Source organism: Salvelinus fontinalis, chromosome 1, assembly GCF_029448725.1.
Source record: "Salvelinus fontinalis isolate EN_2023a chromosome 1, ASM2944872v1, whole genome shotgun sequence".
NCBI lineage: Eukaryota > Metazoa > Chordata > Actinopteri > Salmoniformes > Salmonidae > Salvelinus > Salvelinus fontinalis.
In genome coordinates, this window is record NC_074665.1 from 77,499,731 (window position 1) to 77,524,905 (window position 25,175).

At 42.6% G+C, this 25,175-nt stretch overlaps 1 protein-coding gene across 5 annotated transcripts; it reads right to left on the minus strand.

Annotated features, from left to right (window-relative positions):
* Window positions 1-1,182: 1,182 nt before the first annotated feature.
* On the minus strand, window positions 1,183-23,322 carry LOC129817922 (E3 ubiquitin ligase TRAF3IP2-like). Of its 5 annotated transcripts, none has more exons than XM_055873875.1 (12): window positions 23,194-23,322; window positions 14,140-14,246; window positions 13,986-14,018; window positions 13,513-13,583; window positions 10,984-11,648; window positions 6,116-6,161; window positions 3,385-3,455; window positions 2,944-3,041; window positions 2,760-2,828; window positions 2,471-2,587; window positions 2,279-2,353; window positions 1,183-1,581 (listed from the first exon to the last, which is right to left on the minus strand). In XM_055873875.1, exons 4-12 carry the CDS (start codon window positions 13,542-13,544, stop codon window positions 1,435-1,437), a joined length of 1,320 nt encoding a protein of 439 aa, XP_055729850.1. In that variant the 5' UTR covers window positions 13,545-13,583; window positions 13,986-14,018; window positions 14,140-14,246; window positions 23,194-23,322; the 3' UTR covers window positions 1,183-1,434. The 5 variants fall into 5 exon arrangements, with proteins under 5 accessions (XP_055729850.1, XP_055732110.1, XP_055731532.1 ...); XM_055876135.1 differs by having other exon boundaries at window positions 13,752-14,018; XM_055875557.1 differs by lacking the exon at window positions 13,986-14,018.
* Window positions 23,323-25,175: the final 1,853 nt, after the last annotated feature.

A 25,175-nucleotide genomic window follows, 5' to 3' on the forward strand; every position in this document is an offset into this window, starting at 1 on the left:
GTATAAACACAGCCTAATATTCTCAACTCCCCATGGGACCATGGCACTGCAATGTTTTGAATCAAATGTCCCCCTCTCCAGTGTGGGCTGACTCATCTACCAGCTCACATTTGTTGCATGTGTTTTAAATTTGATTGAAAACATTGTGGGCAGGGAAAAGTCAGATCATAGAAGTTAAGTAATCTAGTGGGTCTTTCAGTCAGCAGGGAGTTGTCTCATATGTGGTTCAGCTTTGCTATGTGCCCGGAGGGGGCCCATGTTAGAACAAAAACACATTCCTGCACTACAAGAATAACAGGTATGTCACTATGGAAAAGAGCCCATGGGACATCACAACTCTGACATCACCTCATTGAAGATGAAATTTAAAAGGTTTAGGCTCGGGATGTCCCAAGGATACCGTATAGCATTAACCATGTCACTATAAGGCAGGGGGTGTCAAACTCCGTGGAGGTCCAAGTGTCTGCTGGTCTGTTACTTTCTTTCAATTATTGTCAACCGAAGACTTAGGACCTCCCCTCACCTAGTTGTCAAACTAATCAATTAAGACTTAGATAACCAGGTGAGGGGACGTCCTAACTAATCAATTAAGACCTAGATAACCAGGTGAGGGGGCGTCCTAACTAATCAATTACCTTAATCATTCAAGTACAAGGGAGGAGTGAAAACCCACAGACACTGAAGTCTCTGGAATGAGTTTGACACCTGTGATAGTGCACCATTTCAGATGCAGATATTCTTTGCCAATGGACCGACCTGTCAAAATTGTCTATGTACTCAGACCCCGCTGGGCAGTGATTAAGTCACTATACCTGGAGTCCAACTCCGAGTCCTTTATACTTGAGTCCCAAGTCATGGTAAAAGCTGCGGTCCAACAATCTTTAAAGCAATTTTTCATCAGATAGAAAGCTAAGTAAGGCTAGACTGCTAGTACAGTAGCTATGTAACATTTGCTGTTGTAGCTAGCATGTTGAATCATGCAAGGGAGAGAGACTGACAAAGTCATCACTGGTCGAGTCAAGAAAATCGTGACTTAAGTCCAAGTCAAAATGCCTCCGTTTAAAAGAGTATTTCCATAAGGGAAAACATTTATTTAGTAAAATAAGGTTATATTTATTCACTCATCTTGTATGCATGCCATAGTAGTTTTTATATGGAGCAAGCCAACTGAAATAAGACAGGTTAAACATCAATCAAATCCAATTTATTGCCACCTCCCTGGGCAGAATACTGCAACAGATGTTCTCAAAAGACAGAGGTTGTTGATTATGTGCTTCACAACTCCTTAGTGTCACTCAGCCATAGCTATGGAAACACAAATTCCCTAGAATAACAGTGCCTTCACCTCAAAAAAGGCTGGGAGTGGGACCCAGTCCTGATGGAAAAACAGCATGGCTGGACTTCACTGTAAAGTAAACCCTGCAGGCTGTGGTTCTAGAGGGGGGTGGAAACGATGGTGGGTAGCTCCCCAACAGGCGGAGGGTTGTACTTCTCCACTCTCATCAGTCGACGTAGGATGTCGTCTCTGTCCTTTGGCCAGGTGTAGACTAGAGTGTTCTGGAGCCAGGCAGGAACATGGCACTGAGACAGACAGAAGACCTGTTTATACCTGGTTCTAACATGCAGCCTTTGTCCTGATCTTGTCCCCATTCTGATTGTGCCCACATTTTTAGATAGATGTAGACGATTAAAAGAAGCATCTGATTGTGATCAGATCTTCTTGCCCACCTCTGGAGGTAGTCAGGCACGTATTGTGTCTGGATATTGTACAAGTGTAAACGGATGTGAACAGTGAAACCATTTAAAATCATAATTTCCCACCCTCTAATACCATTAACAGCTGTCACCATTGACTTGTGGCGTCAATAGGTGTCTTAAAAGAAATAATACATATTAATTTGAAACAATATCTGTCATATCATTTGCATACAGGGAGGGACCAGGAAATCTGGTCACAATGCAGACAGTGGACAGAAAAGACATTTTAATAGCACGTGTGGACACATCTTAAAACGTGGGTACAACCGTTTTGCTGAGGGTGGGACGGATCATAATGGCTGGAATGGAGTAAATGGAATGCTATCAAACACATACCATTCATGCCGTTCCAGCCATTACTATGAGCCTGTCCTCCCCAATTAAGGTGCCACCAACTTCCAGTGGTGTTAGCGCAAGATATAAATGGGCAAGAGGGAGAGAGGCTATTGTCTTTGAGTTTCCTAGTTAAGTGTTTTAGTGCTTTTAAAAAACGACATTAATTTCCACAGAAGTCCAATACCTTTTTAGCTCCTGGAAACAGTATGGGAATGAATCTGAAGTTCTGGCATCCATTCTGAATGAACTCATTCTGCAGCTGTAACATAGTCACACTTTCATATCACTTTCTAGAAGTGAAGCATGAAATCGATGAAAACATTATTTTTGATAGATGATTATCATTAGGTTTCTTTATGGACTGCCATAAGCTCACCTGCTTATGGATATAGACTGTGTGTAACATCCTCTCGTCTTTCTCCATATAGATGTTAGCCCCCGTTACGGTCTCATGATACTTGGGACTGATAACAATGATGATAAGGTAATATTTCTGAGAAGGTGGAGATAGAAAGGATTAGCCCTCAGCCTAGGCCACTTCATGTTGACACATGCTAACTTGACTTCATGACTTCATTTGTGATGTAACATAGCATTGATTAAAAGGTTAAGAAGTATTTCTACCATCTTGTTAAAGTCCTCTGAGGTTGAATCAGCCATTTTACCTCGTTGATGTATTTTTCCATGAAGTCAATGGCGCTAATACTTATGAGCTGTTGCTCAAATACATCCACCTGAAACCATACAGGAAGAGAAACATCACTAATATACTACTTGACATCAGTAAATGTCAAGTGAAATTCCTTAATTCTGAACTGTAAAAAGTGATGAGGAATAAAGTAGCCTTACACTAGTGTCAAAGCCGTTGTGTCGCAGCAGGGAAACAAAGTTCATGGTCTCTTTAAAATGGTTGTCGCTGTCTCTCTCATAGGTGACAAAGACCTTTCCTAAAATAAACAAATAACATGTTACTCAATAGCACTGTGTGCTGTTAAATAGCACGCAGTATGGACCAACAGAAACAAGTGTGTAATCACTCCTATTTGTATAATATCACAAACATTTGACATTTTTGTCATTCAGCAGATGCTCCTATCCAGAGCGACTTACAGTTAGTCACATTCATCTTAAGGTAGCTAGGTGAGACAACCACATATCACAATCAGAGTAAGTAAAAATGTTCCTTAATAAAGCAACTATCTGCAAAGTCAGTGCTAGTAAGGAAAGACAACAAATTCCATGTTGATACTATTGGCAGTTTTGGTCTACCATACTCTGTACAGCACTTACTTTGCTCCAATGACAGCTGTGTACTACTCCCAGGTCTGTCACTTTGTCTGTGTTGGGGGACAAAGCTCTCACTATGATGGGAGAGACAAGACAAATCATAGTGCCAGTCAAGAACTTGACTTACAATGTAACTTACACTAAGTGTAATTTACATTTACATTTTAGTCATTTAGCAGATGCTCTTGTCCAGAGCGACTTACAGTAGTGAGTGGATTCATTTTTGTACTTTTTCCCGTACTGGTCCCCGTGGGAATCAAACCCACAACCCTGGTGTTGTAAGCGCCATGCTCTAACTGAGCCAATACTTAATTTGTTCCTGTTGAGGAAATTGTCCAGGCAGTTATTGGCCTTTTAGATATTTGAGTTCCCACTTTATGTTTGGTTGCTTGGACCCCTTGTCTATTGGTCTGTACTAAACCATTACCTATGATGTGTGTTCACCAGTGGAGGCTGGTGGGAGGTGCTATGGGAGGATGGGCTCATTGTAATGGTTTGAAGGGAATGAGTCAAACGTATGGTTTCCATATGTTTGATGTGTTTGATATCGTTCCATTAATTCCATTCCATTCTTTACAATGAGCCTGTCCTCCTATAGCTCCTCCCACCAGCCTCCTGTGGTATCCACCTTATAGCTAACACTGTGTTACGGCCTGTACTGTTTGTGTACGACTTCAGTGGCATGCAGAGTCCGGAACCGAAAACACATTATTATTAAAAGAAGCACATGCCTGTTACAATGGAAAAAGAGTATGTTACATGTAATTGACATAATTAGATTGTCAGAACTCTTATCTGTCGAAGAGTTTACAGTATGCATTCCTTAAATCATCCTCTTCAAAGGGCTTGATATTGTCACAAATGTCATCGTTTACACTAGACAGTTTTTAAAATGTAACCAAGGAAGTAAAACATTGAGGGGAAGTTGTAACATCAGAGCCTGTCCAACATTTCCTCATCTTCCACCCCTTCTAATGCAACTATCCCCGATGCTTCTCCCTCTTTTTCCCCTGCCCCGCTACAAAATGTCTTCTCCCGGCAGGCAGTCGCTGAGTCGGAGTTCCTAAAGGAGCTCCTTAAACGTGACCCCCAAAAAACATCTGAGTCAGATGGTTTAGACCCTTTCTTCTTTAAGGTTGTTGCCCCTATCATCACCAAGCCTCTCTCTCCTTTCTGGGGAGGTTCCCTTTGCTTGGATGGCAGCCACAGTTTGTCCTTTATTTAAACAGGGGAGATCAAGCTGATCCTAACTGTCATAGGCCTATTTTGCCCTGTTTATCAAATGTGTTGGAAAAACTTGTCAATAATCAACTGACTGGCTTTCTTGACCTCTACAGTATTCTCTCTGGTTTGCAATCTGGTTTCCACTCAGGTTATGGATGTGTCACTGCAACCTTAAAGGTCCTCAATGATGTCAACATTGTCCTTGATTCTAAGCAATGTTGTGCTGCTATTTTTATTGACTTGGTCAAAGCTTTTGATACGGTAGACCATTTCATTCTTGTGGGCCGGTTAAGGATTATTGGTATCTCTGAGGGGTCTTTGGCCTGGTTTGCTAACTACCTCTCTCAAAGAGTGCAGTGTATAAAGTCAGAAAATCTGCTGTCTCCAAGGCTCGATCCTAGGCCCCACACTCTTCTCAATTTACATCAACAACATTGCTCAGACAGTAGGAAGCTCTCTCATCCATTTATATGCAGATGATACAGTCATTCTCAGCTGGCCCCTCCCCGGATGCTGTGTTAAACGCTCTACAACAAATTTTTTAGTGTCCAACAAGCTTTCTCTGCCCTTAACCTTGTTCTGAACACCTCCAAAAAAAAGGTCATGTGGTTTGGTAAGAAGAATGCCCCTCTCCCCAATGGTGTGATTACTACCTTTGAGGGTTTAAAGCTTGAGGTAGTCACCTCATACAAGTACTTGGGAGTATGGCTAGACGGTGCACTGTCCTTCTCTCAGCACATATCAAAGCTGCAGGCTAAAGTTAAATCTCTTTCACTTCAGCTGCAAAACTAACCCCGATTCAGATGACCATCCTACCCATACTAAATTACGGAGACGTAAATTATAGATCAGCAGGTAAGGGTGCTCTCGAGCGGCTAGATGTTCTTTACCATTCGGCCATCAGATTTGCCACCAGTGCTCCTTGTAGGACACATCACTGCACTCTATAGTCCTCTGTAAACTGGTCATCTCTGTAAACCCACCACAAGACCCATTGGTTGATGCTTATTTATAAAAACCCTCTTAGGCCTCACTCCCCCTACCTGAGTATACAACACCCGTTCTGCCAGTCACATTCTGTTAAAGGTCCCCAAAGCACACACATCCCTGGGTCGCTTCTCTTTTCAGTTCGCTGCAGCTAGCAACCGGAACGAGCTGCAACAAACACTCAAACTGGGTAGTTTTATCTCAATCTCTTCAATCAAAGACTCAATCATGGACACTCTGACGGTTGTGGCTGCTTTGTGTGATGTATTGTTGTCTCTACCTTCTTGCCTTTTGTGCTGTTGTCTGTGCCCAATAATATTTTGTGCTGCTACCATGTCTTTGTTATGTTGTGTTGCTATCATGCTGTGTTGTCATGTGTTGCTGCCTTGCTATGTTGTTGTCTTTGTTGTGATGTGTTTTGTCCTATATTTATATTGTATTTGATGTATTTATTTTTAATCCCAGGCCCCCGTCCCCGCAGGAGGCCTTTTGGTAGAAAGGCTGGGTTAGTTAGACAACTCACCTTTGAGTGGTGCCAGCTGCATCTTGATGTCTGCAGTGGTCCGGACCTGATATGACACCAATATATATATATATATATATATATATATATATATATATATATATATATTATTTAAAAAAATAGTACCAGTCAAAAGTTTGGACACACCTACTCATTTCAAGTGTTTTTACATTGTAGAATAATAGGTAAGACGTCAAAATTATGAAATAACACCAAAAAAAGTGTTAAACAAATCACAATATATTTTATATCTGAGATTCTTCAAAGTAGCCCCTCTTTGCCTTGATGACGGCTTTGCACACCATTTGCATTCTCTCAATACGCTTCATGAGATATCACCTGGAATGCATTTCAATTAACAGGTGTGCCTTGTTAAAAGTTCATTTGTAGAATTTCTTTGCTTCTTAATGCGTTTGAGCCAATCAGTTGTGTTGTGACAAGGTATGGGTTGTATACAGAAGATAGCCCTATTTGGTAAATACTAAGTCCATATTATGGCATGAACAGCTGAATTAAGCAAAGAGAAACAGTCCATCATGACTTTAAGACATGAAGGTCAGTCAATCAGGAAAATCAAGAACTTTGAAAGTTTCTTCAAGTCCAGTCGCAAAAAAACATCAAGCGCTAGGATGAAACTGGCTCTCATGAGGACCACCACAGGAAATTAAGACCCAGAGTTACCTCTGCTGCAGAGGATAAGTTCAATAGTTACCAGCCTTAGAAATTGCATCCCAAATAAATGCTTCAGAGTTCAAGTAACAGACATCAACTGTTCAGAGGAGGCGGTGTGAAATCAGGCCTTCATGGTCAAATTGCTGCAAAGAAACCACTACCAAAGGACACCAATAATAAGAAGAGACTTGCTTGTGACAAGAAACACGAGCAATGGACATTAGACTGTCCATTGCTTGTGTCCTTTGGTCTGATGAGTCCAAATTTTTGATTTTTGGTTCTAACTGCCGTGTCTTTGTGAGATGCAGAGTAGATGATCTCCGCATGTGTGGTTCCCACCGTGAAGCATGGAGAAGGAGGTGGTGTGATGGTACTTTGCTGGTGACACTCCGTGATTTATTTAGAATTCAAGGCACACTTCACCAGCATGGCTACCACAGCATTCTGCAGCGATACGCCATCCCATCTGGTTTGCGCTTAGTGGGACTATCATTTGTTTTTCAACAGGACAATGACTCAAAACACACCTCCAGGCTGTGTAAGGGCTATTTGACCAAGAAGGAGAGTGATGGAGTTTTGCATCAGATGACCTGGCCTCCACAGCAGAGTGAAGGAACAAGTGCTCAGCATATGTGGGAACTCCTTCAAAACTGTTGGAAAAGCATTCCAGGTGAAGTTGGTTGAGAGAATGCCAAGAGTGTTGCAAAGCTGTCAAGGCAAAGGGTGGCTACTTTGAACAATCTAAAATAATTTTTTTGGGTTACTACATGATTCCATGTGTTATTTCACAGTTTTGATGTCTTCACTATTATTCTACAATGTATAAAATAGTAAAAATAAAGATATTATTATTGCTCCTTAATAATTTGTTATATCTTTTTTTTATCCTTAAAACTGCATTGTTGGTTAAGGGCTTCTAAGTAAGTATTTCACTGTAATGTCTACACCTGTTGTATTCGGTGCATGTGACAAATACAATTTCATATTGATCAGTGGAGGCTCATCAGTCGTAAAAATATAGAAAAACCCTTGAATGAGTAGGTGTGTCCAAACTTTTGACTGGTACTCGTTTTTTTTGTAGACATAAATACTCACACACACACACACACACATATATATATATATATAGATATACACTGCTCAAAAAAATAAAGGGAACACTTAAACAACACAATGTAACTCCAAGTCAATCACACTTCTGTGAAATCAAACTGTCCACTTAGGAAGCAACACTGATTGACAATAAATTTCACATGCTGTTGTGCAAATGGAATAGACAAAAGGTGGAAATTATAGGCAATTAGCAAGACACCCCCAAAAAAGGAGTGATTCTGCAGGTGGTGACCACAGACCACTTCTCAGTTCCTATGCTTCCTGGCTGATGTTTTGGTCACTTTTGAATGCTGGCGGTGCTCTCACTCTAATGGTAGCATGAGACGGAGTCTACAACCCACACAAGTGGCTCAGGTAGTGCAGTTCATCCAGGATGGCACATCAATGCGAGCTGTGGCAAAAAGGTTTGCTGTGTCTGTCAGCGTAGTGTCCAGAGCATGGAGGCGCTACCAGGAGACAGGTCAGTACATCAGGAGACGTGGAGAAGGCCGTAGGAGGGCAACAACCCAGCAGCAGGACCGCTACCTCCGCCTTTGTGCAAGGAGGTGCACTGCCAGTGCCCTGCAAAATGACCTCCAGCGGGCCACAAATGTGCATGTGTCAGCATATGGTCTCACAAGGGGTCTGAGGATCTCATCTCAGTACCTATTGGCAGTCAGGCTACCTCTGGCGAGCACATGGAGGGCTGTGCGGCCCCACAAAGAAATGCCACCCCACACCATGACTGACCCATCGCCAAACCGGTCATGCTGGAAGATGTTGCAGGCAGCAGAATGTTCTCCACGGCGTCTCAAGACTCTGTCACGTCTGTCACATGTGTTCATGTGCTCAGTGTGAACCTGCTTTCATCTGTGAAGAGCACAGGGCGCCAGTGGCGAATTTGCCAATCTTGGTGTTCTCTGGCAAATGCCAAACGTCCTGCACGGTGTTGGGCTGTAAGCACAACCCCCACCTGTGGACGTCGGGCCCTCATACCACCCTCATGGAGTCTGTTTCTGACCGTTTGAGCAGACACATGCACATTTGTGGCCTGCTGGAGGTCATTTTGCAGGGCGCTGGCAGGGCACCTCCTTGCACAAAGGTGGAGGTAGCGGTCCTGCTGCTGGGTTGTTGCCCTCCTACGGCCTCCTCCATGTCTCCTGATGTACTGGCCTGTCTCCTGGTAGCGCCTCCATGCTCTGAACACTACGCTGACAGACACAGCAAACCTTTTTGCCACAGCTCGCATTGATGTGCCATCCTGGATGAACTGCAATACCTGAGCCACTTGTGTGGGTTGTAGACTCCGTCTCATGCTACTATTAGAGTGAGAGCACCGCGAGCATTCAAAAGTGACCAAAACATCAGCCAGGAAACATAGGAACTGAGAAGTGGTCTGTGGTCACCACCTGCAGAATCACTCCTTTTTTGGGGGTGTCTTGCTAATTGCCTATAATTTCCACCTTTTGTCTATTCCATTTGCACAACAGCATGTGAAATTTATTGTCAATCAGTGTTGCTTCCTAAGTGGACAGTTTGATTTCACAGAAGTGTGATTGACTTGGAGTTACATTGTGTTGTTTAAGTGTTCCCTTTATTTTTTTGAGCAGTGTATATATAGTAACAAATACATACAAAGAGTATCATTTTAATTGTCATTAGCTAGGTTTCGATCCAATTGATGACAAACTTCGATGGGAATATTCTAAAACCCACAATAAACAATAACAGCATTTTCCCACCAGAGATGCGTTTCCATCAAATTGACTTGTTTGCGGATAAAAGTCTGTGCGTGATGACGTAGTGCACATGAAAGTAACTTTTGCGGTTCAATTCCCATGTACCGAATAAAGTACAAATAGGTTTCCATCGCATTTTCAACTCTATTAATGGTTTTGTCACAATTATTGGCGGGTTATATAGCGAATGTGCACTCTGGTCTTAGCACACACACTCTACGCAACAACTCACAGATACAGTGCGGGTATGGCCTACATGATGAGATTATTATGGGCAAAAGAGCAAGATTATTGTTATTTGTCAAATGGCAGGGAAGCATCGATGAGCTTGTCACCAGAAAATGTTTTAATGAAAAGCATCAAGCTCATCACCTAGCACTTTCACCACCCTGTGAAGTTCATCATCATTTATTTCATCTGTAGCGAGGAGTCGTAGTGGGAGGACCACACACCATACCATGTCAACGCGTGACTCCAAGTTTACTTCGATATGTGCAAATATTGATCTAATAGCCATCATAAAGGCGCCTCCATCACTATTTCTCGCATTATACATTTTTACCAACTCAAAAAGATCCCACCTTGTCTAGCGTATTTTGTTTTGTCGACATTTGGAAAGTTTACCGTCAAATTTGCTTCCATCAGGCCTGTCATGACATTTTTTATCTGACATGTACTTTACTCGCATAAAAAAAGGTTGGATGGGAACCTGCTTATAGACAGAATATGTTGCTACATGCACTGTGGATGATCTAACGTTTTAGGAGGTGGAAGGACAAAATATGAGTGCCTCTGAGGAATAGGATGCCACGTATGGACTGGGATTCTTGTGACATACACTGAGTGTACAAAACATTAAGAACACCTGCTCTTTCCATGACATAGACTGACCAGGCTAATCCAGGTGAAAACTATGATCCCTTATTAATGTCACCTGTTAAATCCACTTCAAGCAGTGGGAGACAGGTTAAAGGGGAGGAGACAGGTTAAAGAAGGATTTTTAAGCCTAGAGATGTGTGCCATTTAGAGGATGAATGGGCAAGACAACAGGGTATGGTAGTAGGTACCAGGCGCACCGGTTTGTGTCAAGAACTGCAACACTGCTGTTTTTTTTCACGCTCAACAGTTTCCTGTGTGTATCAAGAATGGTCTACCAGCCAAAGGACATCCAGCCGACTTGACACAATTGTGGGACGCACTGGAGTCAACATGGGTCAGCCTTCCTGTGGAATACTTTCGACACCTTGCAGCGTCCATGGCCCGACAAATTGAGGCTGTTCTGAGGGCGAAAGGGGGTGCAACTCAATATACTAAATATAGTTTTACACACACACACACACCTATATGATTGGAACTGGAACTCACCATAGTAGGGTGGACGGTAACTTGGCCTTGGAACGAGCTGTAGGACAGGGCCCATTCCGAGCCCCTGTGCAGGGCACTGTGCACAGCAGACCGGACCCTGGGTAGGGTAGTGGTACGGGGGAAGGAAAGGGTAACGGGGGGCAGCCTCTGGTGGGCAGGAGAGCAGAGAGTACGGCTGCTCCAAACTACTGATGCTGGGGCTGTAAAGCCCGGGGAGTGAGTGGTGGGATTTACCTTGGTGATGATAGCCCTCCTCTACTGGGCAACTGGCAAAGTCTGCACCGTGTGGGTATGAGTAGGATGGCAGGCTGTCTGGGTATGGCCCTCCAGTGCATCCATCGCTGCTGTTTGCAAAGCTAGATTTCAGCCAGGCGTACCTCTGGTGGTCCAGGGCACTCAGACACATCTCTTCCTCTCCGGGGTAGGGTGTCTGGGGGCTGTAGCCAGCACATAGTCCCTGGGGTGGCCAGTTTTGGCTGGATCTTGACGGTGGTTCTTCTTGGCTGCCGTGTGGCTCTCTATTGGCCATCCTGCTCTGGCTGAGAACTTCTGGATAATTGAGTTGACTATGGGGTCTTAAGCGTAGGGCACTAGATATGGATGCGTCACTCATTGTCTCATCATTCTCCTCACACTGACTGTAGCTGTCCAGCAGGGGAGGGAGTCTACAAAGAGTGAAGAGACAAGTCAGCCAACAGTGTATAACCTGGAACAGGGATGGGCCACTTTGATCGGGGTGGGGACCACAAAATCTGAACTCATCATGAGGGGCCGCTGTGGTTCATATGTCTGCGTTCCCACATGAATGAGAGGGCCGGCCCTAAGTTACATTTTGTTGCCCCCCCCCACCCCTACCTTGCGGGCAAAACATTTTACTGGCTCCCCTCTTGACAGCAGAGAGAATAAAAGTGTTCATTTCCTGTAATTCTACTCATTTTGCCATGAGGCAGAAAGAAGATTTGGCAATTTATACTGTAACTAATTGCCAATATATAGTTCAACACATTTTGCCATGGGGCGGGGAGAAATATTTGCCGTTTTTAATGTGATATCTGAATGACAGTGACTAACAAAATCAATGGGGGCTTCCCGGTCAGTAATTTGACCATGATTACTAGAAGTTTAGATAGTCTCTCCAGCTAACTTACCAATCTAAAAAATGGTAGCTGACATGGGATAATTGAGTGACTGTCAGTGACAGGCATAACAAGTGAAAAACTGCTGATGCACAAACAAATTTCAAAATTGCAGTTGCCCATCCCTGGCCTAGAAAGTACTCCATAGTGAAATGCCAGTGAATGACAGCTCTCAAATACAGTGCCTTCAGTTAGTATTCATACCTATTGACTTATTCCACATTTTGTGTTACAGCCTGAATTCAAAATGAATTAAATTGACTGAGTCAATGCTTATTATTTAGGCTTGCCATAACAAAGGGGTTAAATATACTGAACAAAAATATTGAAAAAATGCAACATGCACCAATTTCAACGATTTTACTGAGTTACAGTTTGGAAATCAGTCACTTGAAATAAATTAATTAGGCTCTAATCTATGGATTTCACATGACAGGGCAGGGGTGCAGCCAGTTGGGAACCAGGCCCACCCAATCAGAACTAGTTTTTCCCCACAAAAAGGCTTTATTACAGACAAAAATATGCCTCAGTTTCATCAGCTGTCCGGGTGGCTGGTCTCAGACGATCCTGCAGGTGAAGAAGCCGGATGTGGAGGTTCTGGGCTGGCGTGGTTACACGTGGTCTGTGGTTTTGAGGCCGGTTGGACATACTGACAAATTCTCTAAAACGACATTGGAGGCAGCTTATGGTAGAGAAATTAACATTCAATTCTCTGGCAACAGCTCTGGTGGCCATTCCTGCAGTCAGCATGCCAATTGCGCGCTCCCTCAAAACTTGAGACATCTGTGGCTTGTGTTGTGTAACAAAACTGCACATTTTAGAGTTGCCTTTTATTGTCCCCAGCACAAGGTGCACCTGTGTAATGATCACGCTGTTTAATCAGCTTCTTGATATGCCACGTCTGTTCGGTGGATGGATTATCTTGCCAAAGGAGAAATGCTCACTAACATGGATGTAAACAAATTTGTGCACAAAATTAGAGAAATAATATTTTCGTGTGTATGAAAATTTCTGGGATATTTTATTTCAGCTCATGAAATCAACACTTTACATGTTGTGTTTATGTTTTTGTTCAGTTTACTTATTGACTCAACATTTCAGCTTTACATTTTTTATGAATTTGTAAAAATGACAACAAATGTAATTCTACTTTCACATTATGGGGCTAGTGACAAAATCTAAATTGAATCCATTTTAAATTCAGTCTGTAACAACATGTGGAAAAGGTCAAGGGGCGTGAATACTTTCTGAAGGCACTGTGAGAGTTATGTGATCTTTATCATCAACCGAGTAACTACCACACAACTGTTCAAAGCCTTTGTCTGCACTGTAATTAATAGAAGCCATTTTGCTACAGTTAGCAACGTGTCGTGCGCGCTTCTGAGGCGATTACCTTGGAGATGCACTTTGCAGAGATGGTAACATCGTTCACTTATTCCAAGGACACCAAAGGATTTCACAAACCTGTCATTAAAATTATTACTGAGACCCCAGCGCAAAAGTTACAGGTCAAACCACAAACAGACTCAAAACAAAAAGTGTCTAGGCAACAGGTTTTACAATGCACGCTTGGATATGCAGAACAATATCTTCAGGCTACTGGTGTATCTGGTAAGGTACAGAAATACCTACTTTTCACATCTAGTTTTGTAGCTCAGGAAAAAGAATAGATAAGAAAAAGTGTACGTGTGAAGTGACTTCTACCTAGGAATATGCTTAGGATTGACTATGAATGTTGCATAAATATGATTCGTTTTTTTCTGATGTATTCACTTTAACCATATCAGCCTAAAACTGGCACAAAACAAAGGCAATGTAAAGGAGAAAAACAACAAGATGTTAGGCAGTCAAAGAAAGCGAACTTACCTACGTTCAAGGTAGGAATGACAGGATATGACTCTGTCATGAAAAATGCACGTTTACTTCTCTTTTTACTTCCAAATATTTACCAACATCTACATAACAATTTACATTCCTAACCGGATGAAATCTTTATTAAGTTCCGACGAGCGCACTGTACCTTTCGAGACAACGGAGTATTCAGCCCCGTCCGAGCTACGGAGGTAGACCTTCCTTTCTCCCAAGCCCCGCCCATCCCGCGTTGGACGTCAAATACGATTGTGAAACCTATTTGAGATACAAAACAACAACATTGTAGGAGCTATTTATCATGTTTTATCTAATATCTATTTAATTCCCAATATTTGCATATGAATACAAACGATGTAGAGTTCAGTTTGCATGTCTATAGACATACATATAAGATAATGAGGTGTAGACAGTCCATTTTAAAATCAGCACACAAGCTACAAATGTGCTTTACTGCAGGGCCCATACAGCACTCTGCCATGACTTGGATGGGCAGTCGGGGAAAAGCTGTGTTTATATGACGAAGTGTATAGAGCTTTATGTAACATTGACAAACTTGAAAGATGGATTATGAAGAAATCACTCTGCCATTTCCTGTAGGTACAATTTTAAAAGTTCGCCTAATTTCATTTTGTTACGAAACAAGCAAAACAAAATAAGTGAAAATAATCTTTGTACCATCTAAACCGCTGTGAAATGTATTTTCAATAACCAAAAGTATTGTATTTAACTTTTTGAAACTGGTGTACAAAACTGAAAGTAAAATACACAAAAACGAAATTTAAGAACGAGAAGCGAAAAAAATAGTGCACATAAAACAGATCTACCGCTTCATAGACTTGCTTTCAATGCGAATGACAAATCTATAACTCATATTTCTATGTGCATTTTGTCACGGCTCCTCCTCTGCAGTGCAGGGGGCGGTTCCTCCTGCAGGCAGAGGAGGGTCGTTAAGTGATTGGAGCCACCTGGGCTCAGGGTATAAAACTGCTTACTAATCACCTCTCTCTCTCTCTCTCTCTGCTCCTCCAGGTATGCTCATGATTTGTTTGTTCCTTTTTAGTTTTGCATAGTTTTCACTCAGTCATGTTCACACACACATATTCATGCACCCATGCACTTTACATACACCTTACATTATGATACATCCACACCTCATTCCTTTTTCTTAGTTTAAGTTAATAGTTTGTTTAATAATAAAGAACACTTTTAAATTGGCCTATACCTGTTGTTCGTGTCCCCTCATTTTTGTCACAGGCTATGAGCCGGCTTGTGACAAGTGGGGGCTCGTCCGGGATTGTAGTTAACTTGGGTTAGTTTAGTTTAGTTTGCCAAATGTTTTTTTGTTTGAGTGGATGTTTTGGTTGGGCCAATTTTTGTTTAAGAGTTGAGAGCCATGTGTTCTTTTGGTTCAGTTAGTTTGGTAGCTAAGCAATTCACTCTGTGTTTTTCTGGGTTTTGTTCAGGTGGGAGTCCTCTCCTGTTCAGGCATATCAGCGAGTGTCAATAGGAGGCTTGTGGTGTTTTTGTTTTAGGTGGCAGTGAACGTGGGTAGAGCATCCCTTTCCCTTTTCCCCTACATCGGCTCGGGAGCACCTCCGTGGTTATGGGAGGGCTGCCAGTTTCTGGTTGTCTTTTCCTCTCCACTGGTTTTGTGTGCATAAAACCCCACCACATGTGACTGCACGAAGACCAGGGCCAGTTAGTTAGTAGTTTTTGGAGGATAGTGGGGTGTGGCTCCTGTCCTTGAACCCAGATTGACAGCAGGTGAGTTGTGTTTTTTTGAGTATTTTGTAATAGTTGTATTGGTTGAGGAAAATGTCTTCCATTTTGAGTAGTTTTGTTCAAGCTCCTTCAGAGGTAGCCTTAGAGTTGTGTACTAAGGAGCAGTTAATTGAAATTGCTGAACATTATCAGATTGAGATTGTTGATAAAAAAATTAAAGAGACTGTTAAAACTAGCTTAAAGCAGGGTCTTAGGGAAATGGGTGTTTTTGGCGGTCAGTCTGCTAGTAGTGAGGGTGCAAGTTTTCAGTCTAGCCCTTTAACTTTTGAGCAGCAGAGGGAACTGTTGCAAATGCAATTAGAGCAAATGCAAATGCAATTAGAGATAGAGCGATTGAGAAATGCTAATAGACCGGAAAGACTACCACAGTTTGATGTTTCACAGAATCTTCATTTGTTGCCTAAATTTGATGAGTCAGATCCAGACACATACTTTACTTTATTTGAGCGTATTGCGGAAGCTAGAGCTTGGTCAGATTTGGACATGACTATGTTGTTGCAATGTGTACTTACAGGTAAAGCACGTGAGGCTTTTGCAGCACTGAGTGTAGCTGACAGTAAAGTTTATGCTAAAGTTAAATCAGCAGTTCTGAAGGTCTACGAGCTTGTGCCAGAGGCATATCGTCAACGTTTTCGTTACAGGAAAAAGTTAGATTCACAAACCTATTCTGAGTTTGTTTGTGATTTGACTTCTGCATTTAATCGTTGGTGTACAGCTTCTGAAGTTAGTACTTTTGAGGGTCTGTCTAATTTGATTGTGTTAGAACAGTTAAAAAATTCTGTGTCTGACCAGGTTGCTACATACATGAATGAACGTAAAGTTAAGTCTCCAAGTGATGCAGCCATCCTTGCAGATGAGTACAGGCTAACACATAAAAGCCATTTTGAGTCAAACAGTGACATGTACCATAAAAATAACTTTACTCCTAGGAATAGGAGGTCACTTTTTTTTTTAGATTTTTTCAAAAGGCCTCGGCAGAAGTTTGGGTCTGGAGGACTTAAAGCACCGGTTAATGCTAATACCTGTCGCTACTGTTTAGCTGAAGGACATTGGAAGAAAAATTGTCCTCTGCTTAAATCAAAACAGTCAGTTCAAGTTAAACCTGCTGTGATGGCAAGTCCTGTTACAGCCTCTGACCACCAGGGTGAGCTGTTTCAGCCACTAGTTGAGTTTGATTCTCAGTTTTCCCGCTGTGATTTTTCAGCCTTTATTTCAGATGGTGTAGTGTCCCTGGTAGATGGCAACCAGAATGTTGAAATCAAGATCCTAAGAGACACTGGAGCTTTAGATTCTTTTATTCTGGAATCTGTTTTGCCGTTCTCTAAAGAGTCTGATACTGGCTGTTGTGGTATGGGTTTAGTTCCATTCTCTTGTCCTTTACATGAAGTTACCCTAAAATGTGGTCTGGTAGAGGGTGATGTAGATGTTGGGGTTAGACCTCAGTTGCCAGTAGAGGGAGTACACATGATTTTGGGGAATGACTTGGCAGGTAGTAAGGTGTGGGCAGATGGTAAACTAAACATCTATAAGAAGCAACCTTCAGTGTCCCCTGCAAGGGAATCTCCGGATCAGAACTGTGTGTCTCCTGAGATATTGCAGACTTTGCAAAACCTTGGGGTTTTGGTAGATCATTTAGACTCTGAGAAATGTGATGAATTGGTAGCTCTTATTAGAAACTACCCTGTTTTGTTTTCTGACACTCCATCACAAACCCACTTAATTGAACATGATATAGACATCGGAGATGCTAAGCCTATCAAACACAGATTTTATCGTGTATCTGAGGAGAAGAGACTAAAACTGGAAACAGAGATGCAGTCTATGTTGGACACAGGTATTGATTTGGCAAAATGTGAGTTTGCCAAAGCTACAGTCACATACCTAGGCAAGGTTGTTGGTCAGGGATTTGTCTGTCCCGTAGAAGCCAAGGTTCAGGCTGTGAAGCAGTTCCCACAGCCCTCTACAAAGAAAGAACTGATGCGCTTCCTGGAAATGGCGGGGTACTACCGTGCTTTTTGTAAAAACTTTTCGGTAGTAGTGTCCCCACTGACCAATCTGTTGAAGGCCAAGGCTGAATTTATCTGGTCCACCCAGTGTCAAGAGGCATTTGATGCAGTTAAGACTCTTTTGTGTTTGGCACCTGTGTTGGTAGCACCAAATTTTGGGAAACCTTTCAAATTGCAGGTAGACGCCAGTCAAATCGGTGCTGGGGCTGTGCTTCTCCAGGAGAATGACGACAAGGTTGAGTGTCCAGTCAGTTTCTTCTCCCGAAAATTTAATAAGTATCAGAAAAACTATTCTGTAATTGAAAAGGAGGCTTTAGGTCTCATTTGGGCTTTACAGCACTTCGAGGTCTATGTTGGTTCTGGTTTGACCCCTTTAACTGTGTTCACTGACCACAACCCACTTGTTTTTCTGAGGTCGCTGCAAAACCCAAACCAGCGCCTGATGCGTTGGGCTTTGTTCTTGCAGCCTTTCAACCTTGATATTAGACACATTAGTGGTAAGGATAATATCATTGCTGATGCTCTGTCCCGTGCGCCTTTAACCTAGCTTGTATCTTTTCTCTGCTGACCCCTACGGGCTGTCTGCGCCTCTTTTCTCTTAAATTGCTCCCCAGGTACCAGGGCTGCTGAGTTTGAGGGGAGGACAGTCAGCTGGGGGACACGGGGCTACTGCTAGGAGCCGGGATTGGTATTTTTGTTGTTTATTTGTTTTTTGGGAAATTTGAATTATTTTGAATATGTTGGAGGAAGTTGGGTTGAGGGTGGGACCCTCATTTTAAGGAGGGGGGTGTCACGGCTCCTCCTCTGCAGTGCAGGGGGCGGTTCCTCCTGCAGGCAGAGGAGGGTCGTTAAGTGATTGGAGCCACCTGGGCTCAGGGTATAAAACTGCTTACTAATCACCTCTCTCTCTCTCTCTCTCTCTGCTCCTCCAGGTATGCTCATGATTTGTTTGTTCCTTTTTAGTTTTGCATAGTTTTCACTCAGTCATGTTCACACACACATATTCATGCACCCATGCACTTTACATACACCTTACATTATGATACATCCACACCTCATTCCTTTTTCTTAGTTTAAGTTAATAGTTTGTTTAATAATGAACACTTTTAAATTGGCCTATACCTGTTGTTCGTGTCCCCTCATTTTTGTCACAGGCTATGAGCCGGCTTGTGACAATTTGGTCAGGCCGCTCAAAAAGTTACATATTGCAGCTTTAACAGTAATGTTGAACTGTAAAGATCTTTGACTGAAGCTCATTGTGGCATTGTACTCACCTCAATCAATCAATTTTATTTTATATAGCCCTTCGTACATCAGATAATATCTCGAAGTGCTGTACAGAAACCCAGCCTAAAACCCCAAACAGCTAGAATGCAGGTGTAGAAGCACGGTGGCTAGGAAAAACTCCCTAGAAAGGCCAAAACCTAGGAAGAAACCTAGAGAGGAACCAGGCTATGAGGGGTGGCCAGTCCTCTTCTGGCTGTGCCAGAATGTGACTTGAAAGAGCTCTAACGCTGGTTGCAACCTGGACTCAGTGGTAGACGTAACATAGTAAACGGATTTCCGTGATAGTCAAATTAGTATGATATGTTACGTTTGTTATTGTACATGCACTATATATACAAAAGTATGTGGACACCCCTTCAAATGAGTGGATTTAGCCATTTCAGCTACACCGCCATGCAATCTCCATAGACAAACATTGGCAGTAGAATGGCCTTACTGAAGAGCTCAGTGACTTTCAATGTGGCACCGTCATAGGATGCCACCTTTCCAACAAGTCAGTTCATCAAATGTCAGCCCTGGTCCTATAAGTGCACCAAAAATCCAGAAATTTCCATCCCTAACTATAACATTTTCTGTCAAGATAGAACTGCCAAAGGGGGCGGAGTTACAATCTACTGCAGAGAGCCTGCAGAGTTCTGTCAGACCTATAACTATCCTACCTTTCTAAGGTCTTCGAAAGCCAAGTTAACAAACAGATCACCGATCATTTCGAATCCCACCGTATCTTCTCCGCTATGCAATCTGGTTTCCGAGCTGGCCATGGGTGCACCACGCTCAAGGTCCTAAACGATATCATAACCGCCATCGATAAGAGACAATACTGTGCAGCTGTATTCATCAACCTGGCCAAGGCTTTCGACTCTGTCAATCACCACATTCTTATCGGCAGACTCAACAGCCTTGGTTTCTCTAATGACTGACTCGCCTGGTTCACCAACTACTTCTCAGACAGAGTTCAGTGTGTCAAATCAGAGGGCCTGTTGTCCGGACCTCTGGCAGCCTCTATGGGGGTGCCAAACGGCTCAATTCTCGGGCCGACTCTTTATTCTGTATATATCAATGATGTCGCTCTTGCTGCTGGTGATTCTCAGATCCACCTCTACACAGACGACACCATTCTGTATACATCTGGCACTTCTTTGGACACTGTGCTAAGTGTGGTCCCGTGTGGCTCAGTTGGTAGAGCATGGCGCTTGCAACGCCAGGGTTGTGGGTTCATTCCCCACGGGGGGACCAGGATGAATATGTATGAACTTTCCAATTTGTAAGTCGCTCTGGATAAGATTGTCTGCTAAATGACTTAAATGTAATGTGCTAACAAACCTCCAAACGAGCTTCAACGCCATACAACACTCCTTCAACTGCATTTAAATGTTAGTAAAACTAAGTGCATGCTCTTTTGCTGCACGCACCCTCCCACCTGACTAGCATCACTACTCTGGACGGTTCTGACCTAGAATATGTGGACAACTACAAATACCTAGGTGTCTGGTTAGACTGTAAACTCTCCTTCCAGACTCACATTAAGCATCTCCAATCCAAAATGAAATCTAGAATCGGCTTCCTATTTCGCAACAAAGCCTCCTTCACTTATGCTGTCAAACATACCCTCGTAAAACTGACTATCCTACCGATCCTTGACTTCGGCCTTGTCATTTACAAAATAGCCTCCAACACTCTACTCAGCAAATTGGATGCAGTCTATCACAGTGCCATCCGTTTTGTCACCAAAGCCCCATATACTACCCACCACTGCGACCTGTATGCTTGCCCTCGCTGCCCTCGCTACATATTCGTCGCCAAACCCACTGGCTCCAGGTCATCTATAAGTCTTTTCTAGGTAAAGCCCTGCCTTATCTCAGCTCACTGGTCACCATAGCAACACCCATCCGTATCAGGTGCTCCAGCAGGTATCATCCCCAAAACCAACACTTCCTTTGGCCTCCTTTCCTTCCAGTTCTCTGCTGCCAACGACTGGAACGAATTGTAAACATCTCTGAAGCTGGAGTCATATCTCCCTCTCTAACTTTAAGAATCAGCTGTCAGAGCTGCTTATCTAACACTGTACCTGTACACAGCCAATCTGTAAATAGCACACCCGACTACCTCATCCACATATTATTACTTACCCTCTTGCTCTTTTGTACCCCAGTATCTCTACTTGCACATCATCATTTGCACATATATCACTCCAGTATTCATGCTAAATTGTAATTATTTTTGCCTCTATGCCTATTTATTGCCTACCTCCCTACTCTTCTACATTTGCACACACTGTACATAGATCTTTCTATTTTTCTTTTGTGTTATTGACTGTACGTTTGTTTATGTGTAACTCTGTGTTGTTGTTTTTGTCACACTGCTTTGCTTTATCTTGGCCAGGTCGCAGTTGTAAATAAGAACTTGTTCTCAACTGGCTAAAATATTGTGAAGTGGAAACGTCTAGGAGCAACAACGGCTCATCCGCAAAGTGGTAGGCCGCACAGGCTCACAGAACGGGACCGCCGAGTACTGTAACACTCACTACTGAGTTCCAAACTGCCTCTGGAAGCAACGTCAGCACAATAACTGTTCATCGGGAGCTTCATTAAATGGGTTTCCATGGCCAAGCAGCTACACACAAGCCTAAGATCACCATACGCAATCTCAAGCATCGGCTGGAGTGATGTAAAGCTCACCACCATTGGACTCCGGAGCGTTCTCTGGAATGATAAATCACGCTTCACCATCTGGCAGTCCGACGGACTACTCTTGGTTTGGCGGATTCCAGGATATCTCTACCTGCCTGAATGCATAGTGCCGACTGTAAAGTTTGGTGGAAGAGGAATAATGGTCTGGGTCTGTTTTGCATGGTTCGGGCTAGTGTCGGATTCACCTTGTGGTTATGATAGGGGCTGTACCAAATGTGTGATGTATTATAATAATTGATTATGCTTATGTTGTATTAATAGAAGGGGAGGGGTTATAAGACATTTATAGGGTCCTATACTGCAGATTAACAATATATATTCATTATAATGTTTAATATTGTTCCACAGTATTTCTAGTCTCTGCCTCTTATAAAGAAGTGGTCTGAGAGATTTGTGACTGTGAGACAGAACTGCAGGGGAGTGAAAGAGATTAGTCAGACATTCCACTAAAAATCAACTTGGGGAGTGGACATTTACTGCTGAGCCTTTAGATAGCTATACAAACAAGAGTTTCAAGGTTGTGTAGGTATGGGTTTGGTCTCAGGAGTAGAAGGTAATGACGTAGGCAGTGACATCACTAAGATATATGACTGCAGGCATAATAAAACAACTCGGACCATTTTATATTTTGCAAAACTTACTCGGAAACATGCGTGCTATGTTCCTGTTGTCAACGTCTGTCTGCAATTGCATTAATAAAGGTTTTTGAATGATTTAATTAAAGATATTGTATGAATGCTTATTTCACCAATGAGCCAATGATTGACAAGGAACAAGGAACGAACCCCAACACTAGTCCCCTTAGTTCCAGTGAAGGGAAATTTTAACGCTACAGCATACAATGACATTGTAGATGATTCTCTGCTTCCAACTTTGTGGCAACAGTTTGGGAAGGCCCTTTCCTGTTTCAGAATGAAAATTCCCCTCTGGACAAAGCGATCTCCAAACAGAAGTGGTTTGTCGAGACAAAGCCCTGACCTCTACCCCATCGAACATCTTTGGGATGAATTGGAACGCCGACCATGAGCCAGGCCTAATCGCCCAACATCAGTGTCTGTCCTCGCTAATGCTCTTGTGGCTGAATGGAAGCAAGTCCCCACAGCAATGTTCCAACATCTAGTGGAAAGCTTCCCCAGAAGACTGGAGGCTGTTATAGCAGTAAAGGGGGGACCAACTCCATATTAATCCCAATGTTTTTGGAATGAGATGTTCAAAGAGCAGGTGTCCACATACATTTGGTCATGTAGTGTGTATACAATGCTTTCGTAAAGTATTCAGACCCCTTGACTTTTTTCACATTTTGTAACGTTACAGCCTTATTCTAAAATGGATTTTTAAAAATTCCCCCTCATCAATCGACACAATATCCCATATTGACAGAGCGAAAACAGGTTTTTAGACATTTTTCAAATATATAATTTAAAAAAACAGAAATACCTTATTTACATAAGTATTCAGACCCTTTGCTATGAGACTCGAAATTGAGCTCAGGTGCATCTTGTTTCCATTGATCATCCTTGAGCACTTTCTACAACTTGATTGGAGTCCAAGTCCACCTGTGGTAAATTCAAAATGATAAGACATGATTTGGAAAGGCTATATACAGTTGAAGTCGGAAGTTTACATACACCTTAGCCAAATACATTTAAACTCAGTTTTTCACAATTCCTGACGTTTAATCCTAGTAAAAATCCCCTGTTTTAGGTCAGTTAGGATCACCACTTTATTTTAAGAATGTGAAATGTCAGAATAATAGTAGAGAGAATTATTTCAGCTTTTATTTCTTTCATCACAATCCCAGTGGGTCAGAAGTTACCATACACTCAACTAGTTTTTGGTCGCATTGCCTTTAAATTGTTTAACTTGGGTCAAACGTTTCGGGTAGCCTTCCACAATAAGTTGGGTGAAATTTGGCCCATTCCTCCTGACAGAGCTGGTGTAACTGAGTCAGGTTTGTAGGCCTCCTTGCTCGCACACGCTTTTTCAGTTCTGCCCACAAATTTACTATAAGATTGAGGTCAGGGCTTTGTGATGGCCACTCCAAAACCTTGACTTTGTTGTCCTTAAGCTATTTTGCAACAACTTTGGAAGTATGCTTGGGGTCATTGTCCATTTGGAAGACCCATTTGCGACCAAGCTTTAACTTCCTGGCTGATGTCTTGAGATGTTGCTTCAATATATCCACATAATTTTCCTCCCTCATGATGCCATCTATTTTGTGAATTGCACCAGTCCCTCCTGCAGCAAAGCACCCCCACAACATGATGCTGCCACCCCCGTGCTTCATGGTTGGGATGGTGTTCTTCGGCTTGCAAGCCTCCCCCTTTTCCCTCCAAACATAACGATGGTCATTATGGCCAAACAGTTCTATTTTTGTTTCATCAGACCAGAGGACATTTCTCCAAAAGTACGATCTTTGTCCCTATGTGCAGTTGCAAACGGTAGTTTGGCTTTTTTATTGCGATTTTGGAGCAGTGGCTTCTTCCTTGCTGAGCGGCCTTTCAGGTTATTTCGATATAGGACTTGTTTTACTGTGGATATAGATACTTTTGTACCGGTTTCCTCAAGCATCTTCACAAGGTCCTTTGCTGTTGTTCTGAGATTGATTTGCACTTTTCGCACCAAAGTACGTTCATCTGACAGAACGCATCTCCTTCCTGAGCGGTATGACGGCTGTGTGTTCCCATGGTGTTTATACTTGCGTACTATTGTTTGTACAGATGAGCGTGGTACCTTCAGGCATTTGGAAATTGCTCCCAAGGATGAACCAGACTTGTGGGAGGTCTACAGTTTTTTTTCTGAGGTCTTGGCTGATTTCTTTTGATTTTCCCATGATGTCAAGCAAAGATGCACTGAGTTTGAAGGTAGGCCTTGAAATACATCCACATGTACACCTCCAATTGACTCAAATTATGTCAATTAGCCTATCAGAAGCTTCTAAAGCCATGACATAATTTTAGGGAATTGTCCAAGCTGTTTAAAAGGCACAGTCAACTTAGTGTATGTAAACTTCTGATCCACTGGAATTGTAATACAATGAATTATAAGTGAAATAATATCTGTAAACAATTGTTGGAAAAATTACTTGTGTCATGCACAAAGTAGATGTCCTAACCGACTTGCCAAAACTATAGATTGTTAACAAGAAATTTGTGGAGTGGTTGAAAAAGGAGTTAATGACTCCAACCTAAGTGTATGTAAACTTCCGACTTCAACTGTAAGTTCCCACAGTTGACACTGCATGTCAGAGCAAAAACCAAGCCATAAGGTCAAAGGAATTGCCTGTAGAGCTCCAAGACAGGATTGTGTCAAGGCACAGATCCAGGGAAGAGTACCAAAAAATGTTTGCAGTATTGAAGCTCACCAAGAACACGGGGGCCTCCATCATTCTTAAATGGAAGAAGTTTGGAACCACCAAG

Bases quoted from the DNA above. Each gene is read 5' to 3' on its own strand.
- LOC129817922 (XM_055875557.1), bottom strand. From the start codon at position 13,544: ATGTTACCATCTCTGCAAAGTGCATCTCCAAG. The intron at 2,829-2,943 runs GTAAGGCTACTT...GTATGGTTTCAG, and splicing joins ACAACGGCTTTGACACTAGT to GTGGATGTATTTGAGCAACA. The intron at 1,582-2,278 runs GTATTGGACTTC...TGTCTGTCTCAG, and splicing joins TGTTTCCAGGAGCTAAAAAG to TGCCATGTTCCTGCCTGGCT.